Source organism: Bos taurus, chromosome 2, assembly GCF_002263795.3.
Source record: "Bos taurus isolate L1 Dominette 01449 registration number 42190680 breed Hereford chromosome 2, ARS-UCD2.0, whole genome shotgun sequence".
NCBI lineage: Eukaryota > Metazoa > Chordata > Mammalia > Artiodactyla > Bovidae > Bos > Bos taurus.
The window spans coordinates 44708284-44716653 of NC_037329.1; the positions used below are offsets into that span (position 1 = coordinate 44708284).

At 42.1% G+C, this 8370-nt stretch overlaps 1 protein-coding gene across 7 annotated transcripts in view; it reads right to left on the reverse strand.

Annotated features, from left to right (window-relative positions):
- Positions 1–7968, reverse strand: part of RIF1 (replication timing regulatory factor 1) — a 60326-nt gene extending 52358 nt beyond the window's left edge. For 5 of the 7 annotated variants that reach the window (XM_010802073.4, XM_010802077.4, XM_010802075.4 and 2 more), the window contains exons 1-6: positions 7837–7968; positions 7340–7453; positions 6304–6382; positions 2429–2525; positions 831–958; positions 649–743 (exon numbers count right to left, since the gene is read on the reverse strand). In XM_010802073.4, coding sequence (XP_010800375.1) covers positions 649–743; positions 831–958; positions 2429–2525; positions 6304–6382; positions 7340–7443 — 503 coding nt within the window. In that variant the 5' untranslated portion in view covers positions 7444–7453; positions 7837–7968. Of the gene's footprint in view, positions 1–648; positions 744–830; positions 959–2428; positions 2526–6303; positions 6383–7339; positions 7454–7613; positions 7705–7836 lie in introns of those variants that run through there. The other 2 variants (XM_024980695.2, XM_024980692.2) reach the window with 2 other exon arrangements.
- Between the last annotated feature and the right edge of the window lie 402 nt (positions 7969–8370).

The window sequence follows — 8370 nt, forward strand, 5'->3', positions numbered from 1 at the left end:
GTTTCAACTAAAGAATGAAAAACAAGTTAAGATAAAGCACATCAATAGTTTGTGTTGTCAGCATACCCATTGTGAAAGGCAAGGATGGGTAGGAAGAAGATAGAAGATTTCCCTGTTCCCCTCATCCGCTGTTAGAAATTGTTTTAATGCTTTCCTAAGTACCTGCTACCGGGTTCCCTGGTGGTAAAGAATCTGCCTGCAATGCAAGAGACCCAGGTTCCATCCCCAGGTGAGGAAGATCTCCTGGCGAGGGGGATGGCAACCCACTCCAGTATTCTTGCCTGGAGAATCCAATGGACAGAAGAGTCTGGCAGACTACAGTCCATATGGTCACAAAGAGTCAAGACACGACTCAGTGACTTCCACTTTCACTTTCAAATTACCTGCTATAGCCAACTTAGAAGTCTCTATTTTTTAAACTTTTGCAAAAACTTTAACAGAGATATTTTAAAGACTATTTCAGTAAAAATAAAAAAAACCTGGTAACTTAATGCACATCTACTTTCCTCTTCCTATTACTTTGAGAATTTTAGTCTAGAAGACATTTCCTTCTTTCAATGTCTAACTCAATTTCAAGTCCCAAAAGATTATTCCTTCAATTCTAAATTACTGAAACTATTCTAATTTGTATAGTATCCAAACTCATACCTTATAATGACATTTAATGCTTCATAATCCACAACAGCAGAAAGCATCTCTCCTCTATTAAATACTATTTCTAGTGAGTCAATGATACTAGAAACCTGAAAGACAGAAACAAACACAAATCAAGTAAGCCTCTATTTTTTAAGTGGCATGTAGTTAAGAAGACATACAAAAACTATACTCACTACTTTGCCAACGACTTCAGTGGGAAACGTCTGCTTGGATATCACCCAAAGTGCCCTAGTACGTACATTTTTATCTGAACTTTTAACAATATCATTCAGTTTTGAAAGCAGTTCTTGAATATTTATCTCTGAAAAACAAGCAAAAAAAAATTTAATTATGCAGAATCTTTTACATCCTTTAAAATCCGTAACAGATAAAAATAATTGTCATTGTCATTAAAATTAAATGCATATCCAGAGAAAAGGACCAGAAAACTTATGCTAATAATCAAACTTTCCCCCAAAACACAAAATTCTGGTCAGAGAGAATGTATACTCAGTGAAAACAGATAATAGACTTGAAATCAATAATTTTTCAACTAAAATATTTCTATAGGATCTTATTATTAGGTTTGATGCTTTCGAACTGTGGTGTTGGGGAAGACTCTTGAGAGTCCCTTGGTCTGCAAGGAGATCAAACCAGTCAATCCTAAAGGAAATCAGTCCCGAACATTCATTGGAAGGACTGATGCTGAAGCTGAAACTCCAACCCTTTGGCCACCTGATGTGAAGAACCGACTCATTTGAAGAGACCCTGATGCTGGGAAAGACTAAAGGCAGGAGAAGGGGATGACAGAGGATGAGATGGCTGGATGGCATCACCAACTTGATGGACATGAGTTTGAGCAAGCTCTGAGAGTTGGTGATAGACAGGGAAGCCTGGCGTGCTACAGTCCATGGGATGGCAAAGAGTTGGACACAACTGAACTGATTGATTAGGTTTGAACGTACGAGTCAATTTTTGGCAAGATGTTATAAATCCTGTATCTCTGCTACAAAATGAACAACTCCTACTTCAGATTGCTAACATTTCTGTATATTAAATAAGTGGAAACTTTTCCCTCGGAAAAAAAGATGGTAACAACTTTCTGATATCTTTATTCCCTATTCCTAATTATCCATCTCTAAAGATCATCCCCATACCTATACTATGAGAAGCTACTTATAGAGCAACAATTAGGATTATAGTCCTCCCCTGATATCCATGGGGGATTGGTTCTAGGACTTCCCCTCAGGAATATCAAAAACCAGGAGATGCTCAAGTCCCTTACATGAAATGGTGTAGTACTGAGATCTCCATGAGTTTTGCATCTGAGGATGCAGAGGGTCAAGGATGCTATAAAACTCAGAAGAGCATCAGATCCTGTGCTTTCATTACCACTTTTAGCTCCAAATTATCTAATTTACCACTATGTAAAAGAACTTTTCTAATAGCAAATTCCTTAACACATGCTTGTATAAAATAAATGACCCATCCACCTCCCAAAATTAATTCTATCTAATTATAAACTTCAAAAACAGGTATGTTTATTATCAAGATGGTTTCTCAACATTTTAAAATAGGCTTACTGTATTTTCTTTTAAAACAAATTTTATAGTTATCAAAGCTAGAGCTATGTCTAAGAAACTTTACTACAATGATATAATCTAATGATATAATCTACAGACTCATTCTCAAAAGCAAACCCTAAACTACAGGTTGTGAAATTGAGAAATAACAGTACATTTAACAATATCAAACTATAAACTCTAAAAATATTCCATCACAACAAACCTACCTGATAATCCAGAGGCAATTTTGGGATTATATAAGCAAAACCCCAAGGCCTGTAGAGCAGCACTACTGAGCTCTGAGTTTTGACTGGCAATGTGAGTCTACAAAAACAAAACCACATTTTTACAAATAAGTACAACTGCAAATGAATTTTTAGATGGAAAAGTTGATTAAAAACAAAATTATATTTTAATGGCAAAAATCAGCAAATCCTTGAGTAGATTAAAAGGGAGTAAGATTAAGAAGCCAGGCTTCAGCAATACGTGAACCGCGAACTTCCAGATGTTCAAGCTGGTTTTAGAAAAGACAGAGGAACCAGAGATCAAATTGCCAACATCCGCTGAATCATGGAAAAAGCAAAAGAGTTCCAGAAAAACATCTATTTCTGCTTTATTGACTATGCCAAAGCCTTTGACTGTGTGGACCACAATAAACTGTGGAAACTTCTGAAAGAGATGGGAATACCAGACCACCTGATCTGCCTCTTGAGAAATTTGTATGCAGGTCAGGAAGTAACAGAACTGGACATGGAACAGACTGGTTCCAAATAGGAAAAGGAGTACGTCAAGGCTGTATATCATCACCCTGCTTATTTAACTTATATGCAGAGTACATCATGAGAAACGCTGGGCTGGAAAAAGCACAAGCTGGAATCAAGACTGCTGGGAGAAATATCAATAACTTCAGATATGTAGATGATACCACCCTTATGGTGACTGCAGCCACGAAATTAAAAGACGCTTACTCCTTGGAAGGAAGGTTATGACCAACCTAGATAGCATATTCAAAAGCAGAGACATTACTTTGCCAACAAAGGTTCGTCTAGTCAAGGCTATGGTTTTTCCTGTGGTCATGTATGGATGTGAGAGTTGGACTGTGAAGAAGGCTGAATGCCGAAGAATTGATGTTTTTGAACTGTGGTGTTGGAGAAGACTCTTGAGAGTCCCTTGGACTGCAAGGAGATCCAGCCAGTCCATTCTAAAGGAGATCAGCCCTAGGATTTCTTTGGAGGGAATGATGCTAAAGCTGAAACTCCAGGACTTTGGCCACCTCATTGGAAGAGTTGACTCACTGGAAAAGACTGATGCTGGAAGGGATTGGGGGCAGGAGGAGAAGGGGACGACAGATGATGAGATGGCTGGATGGCATCACTGACTTGATGGACATGAGTCTGAGTGAATTCCGGGAGTTGGTGATGGACAGGGAGGCCTGGCGTGCTGCGATTCATGGGGTTGCAAAGAGTTGGACACGACTGAGCGACTGATCTGATCTGATCTGACCACCCTTATGGCAGAAAGTGAAGAGGAACTAAAAAGCCTCTTGATGAAAGTGAGAGAGGAGAGTGAAAAAACTGGCTTAAAGCTCAACATTCAGAAAAGGAAGATCATGGCATCTGGTCCCATCACTTCATGGCAAATAGATGGGGAAACAGTGGAAAATGGTATCAGACTATTTTTTGGGGCTCCAAAATCACGGCAGATGGTGATTGCAGCCATGAAATTAAAAGACGCTTACTCCTTGGAAGGAAAGTTATGACCAACCTAGATAGCATATTCAAAAGCAGAGACATTACTTTGCCAACAAAGGTTCATTTAGTCAAGGCTATGGTTTTTCCAGTGGTCATGTATGGATATGAGAGTTGGACTGTGAAGAAGGGTGAGTGCCAAAGAATTGATGCTTTTGAACTGTGGTGTTGGAGAAGACTCTTGAGAGTTGCTTGGACTGCAAGGAGATCCAACCAGTCCATTCTAAAGGAGATCAGCCCTGGGTGTTCTTTGGAAGGAATGATGCTGAAGCTGAAACTCCAGTACTTTGGCCCCTCGTGTGAAGAGTTGACTTATTGAAAAAGACTCTGATGCTGGGAGGGATTGGGGGCAGGAGGAAAAGGGAATGACAGATGATGAGATGGCTGGATGGCATCACCGACTCGATGGACGTGAGTTTCAGTGAACTCCGGGAGTTGGTGATGGACAGGGAGGCCTGGCGTGCTGCGATTCATGGGGTCGCAGAGTCAGACACAACTGAGTGACTGAACTGAACTGAAGATTTAGAGACCAGAGATACAGCTTGACAAAGAAAGAGGGAAACTATGTGGAGATCAGCTAAGAATTTTCCTTTAAAAAAAAAAAGAGCATCTCTGCACACCTGAAAGCAAAAAAAAAAAAAGTCGGGGGGCAACAAACGAAGATGGTGAAGACACTAGAAAAGAAGTAAAAGTAGGAGCAAAACTTACATAAAGGAAGCAAAGATTCAAAGGCAAAAGCTGACATTCAGCTATAGAGTGGAACAACACCTCTAACAGAGAGGGAAGGAGTTAGAAGTAACATTCACTAAGTAGCTAAAGTGCAAGTGGCTTTAAACGTCATCTCAATACTTCAGATAGAAGATTCTGAATCCATGACCATTTGGAGTTCAAAGCTCAACCCCATATTCTACATGTAAAAGCTATAAAATCTCAAATCTGTCAAAGGCAAAAGTCTTTCCATTTGTTCCTAACCCTACATTTACTTGTAACCTTGCATCTTTCTTGGTACCATTTCCTATTCCAAACTAATGTATCTTCAAGTCTCCCCCTTGCTTCTAAAATCAGATATCCAAGAAATCTTCAACTATTTGCTATGCTTGACTAGGAAGAATGGTAAATGTTAGCAGTCATAAGAACAGACACTTCCTTGGAGCACCCATTTTATAATTAATCCAACCAAACATCCAAAATACTAAACCCTGAGATACATGGGATATTAAGGCAATCTGTTCAGATAATCACAAATAGATGAAGTCTTACACACTGAAGACTATGAGAGCTAATACTGCATCTCCTAAATAGCAGCTAGCATATGTGTGATCAACTTTTGATCATCCTATCATTAACCACCCACAGGCTTCCAAATAATTATTCATCAGGCATTTTAGTTACCAACTCTATTTACAAACAATGCAACTTGATTCAAATTGCATGTAAATGATTTCCTGATCCTACATACTCTCAAATACCAAATAGATGATACATGTCATCATCACATCAAACAGTACTGGAATGTGAAAACGACAAAGAAAAATGGGATAATACCATTAACATTGTTTACTTATGGCTAAGTCTTGAACTACTACACAGTAAAGTTCCTCCTTATATGAACAAAAAGAACTGAAAGCTATAAGAATATTTAAGGTTAGGCAAGGCAGTATCCCCAGTGCCTCAATATTTAGACAAAAATAATGCTTAAGTGTGCAATAAACACCTTTAGACTACTTCCATGTAGAAGCACAAAAACAGGGTCATAAAAATAAGAACTCAAAGGGACTTTGGAGATTTAGTTCAACCTCTTCATTCCAAAAACAAGGAAATTAAGTTAGGTGTTTAGGAAAGCCACAAAGCCACAGTATACTCAAACGAGAACAAGAATATATGTCCTCAGTTTGATGCTAAACTACACAACCTCCCTATAAACAAGCAAACAAGATAAGCATAATAACTGTTTTTTAACCAAGCAAGAATGGCAGAAATATGGGTGAGTGAAGATAAAAAAATGAATGTTACCGACACAGTAGATCAAAGACAAAACTACAGAATCATTTAGAAGCACTGTTCTATTAAGAGTGAAAGTTTTGGACTCAAGTGGTCACCGCAGCTAAATTTACACACATTAAACCCATTTCTTCTGCAAAGTGGGGATTAAAGAGGAGCCTCAGCTGGACAGGGAGGATTAAGAGAAAACAAGAAAATCAGACAGCACTTGATACACTGCAAGTCCTCAAATAGTACTATAATATCCCTGTTATTTTATTTTAGAGTCAAAGTTTTTGAGTTAGTTAGCAAAATCTTTTTCCCTCCACAAAGTAAAAAAAAAACTATTTACTATTTACAACACAGATACGTACCTTTAAAACTTTAAATAGCTGAGGAAGTTTTTTCTCAATTTCTGTAATGATTTCTTTTCCATCTTCTCCAGTCATACGACTTAAAAGCAGAAAGAGCATTGTTTATGCAAATGGCAGATACAAAAATGAACTATGAAATACCTGCACAATCTTTTTAAACATCATGTTAGAACATTGGCAAATTGATCCAGTACTTAAGATACTTAAGAATATTTAATGCGATATACATCTGAAAAAGTGAAGCTTCCCTGATGGCTCAGCAGTAAAGAATCTGCCGGCCAATGCAGGAGACGTGGGTTCGATTCCTGGCTCGGGAAGATCCCCTGGAGAAGGAAATGACAACCCACTCCGGTATTCCTGACTGGAAAATCCCATGGATAGAGTGGGCTACACGGGGTCGCAAAGAGTTCGACACAACTTAGCGACTAAACAACAACTAAACGCGAATAAACCTCAGAATAACTTGTGCATCCACACAGTACACGTTTTGACAGCTTCGCTAGGTGAAGAGGAAACAAGGAAACCTATCGCTAGTTACAAATTTACTAAAACTTACTAAACATTTATCGTTTTGTATCAATTTCCAAACAACCGACAGATAAGTCGGAAAAAAACAGTCTGCAGGGGAGAAAACAGTGCGAAGCACTTGCGGTTAAATAAAACTCGAGTTATTGCTCTATATTAAAAAACCAATTCTGGGTTTCCCCACTGTCCCGAAATACAGGTGGCTTACACTGAAAAACCACTACTCTGGCCAAATCCCTCCCAAACTTTTCTTAATCCTCCTCTTACAAGACACACGTGCAGGCTTCCTCATTCCAAACAGACACCGTAAAGGCAGCAGCACCTGCACCCCAGAATGTCACCCAGCACGCACCCCCCCACCCCACCTCGCCTCACTAGCGACCCCGGCGTCCCCCCACAAGCTGCAAAGCTTCTTGAATACACAAACTCGCTCGGCGTGCAGCACCCGGACTGTCTTCCCCCTACGACCCCCCAGGGCGCCCCACCCCCATCCACCCCCAACAGGCCTCACCTGGTCAGGGTCAGGTAAGCGTCGGTCTGCTCTCCAAGGGAGGCGGAAGGGTCTTCCAAAGTCTCCAACAGCGGTGCCAGGGGGCTCTGATCCGCGGCCGTCATGTCGGCCACCCTGAGGCCCGGACCGGAAGAGGAGACAATCCGGTGACCGATGGAAACCGACCCGGGCGGCCCGGCCTGAGTCCGGGCCCCAGACCCGCGCTCCCGCCGCGGGCTCACAGCCCCACCGCGTCTACACCGGGGTCCCTGGCGCACAAACCCAAAGGCCTAACCTTCCCCTGAGCGCCGCAACACGCACCCAGGGCCACGCCGCGATCCGGTCCCGACCCGCTCCCGCCACCACTTTCCCGGGCAGCTTTCAACAGGGGGAGGAGACCAGCTGGGGGCGGGAGAAGCCCGGGGAACGAGGCGTCTCGCCGCGAGGGGGCGGAGATTGATCAGGCTGAAGGTTCCCCGCCGCCTAGCACTGACACCCCAGCATTCACCCCGACGTACGAGGATAGGCCTGCGTCGTCTCCGCCGCTGCCCTGCAGCACCCGGACGTGGCCACAGCTCCACTTTCCCAGATCGGGCTGTTTACTCCCGCGTGCGGCCCGCTCCCTCCTCGACCAAGATGGCGGCGGGGGCGGGCCCCGGAGTGCGCGGGAGTAAAACAGGCCTAGCGGGAGAGGCTCGAGCCAATCCAACAGGGGGCGGAGTGCCCAAATCATCGATCGCCTCCATTCCCCGCCTTGTTGTCCCGCCCTACCCCTCAGGTCACCTTGCGGAGTGGGGAGGGAGGTTGGGCCCAAATTTTACCATCTAGAAACTTGAAATTCAAAATGTAAGCGGATCGCCAAGTTCACCAGACTAAATTTAGTGGATCTTCAAACTGCAAGTCCAGTATTTGTTGAAGTATTAGCAACAAATCATTTAACAACAGGAGATAACTGTACTCTGATATTTAAGAGCAGCGTTTAGATTGGTCTAGATTCCAACCCTACTTCCGCGTCACCTTGGCAAGTTAATCAACTTTTTTATGCCTCAACT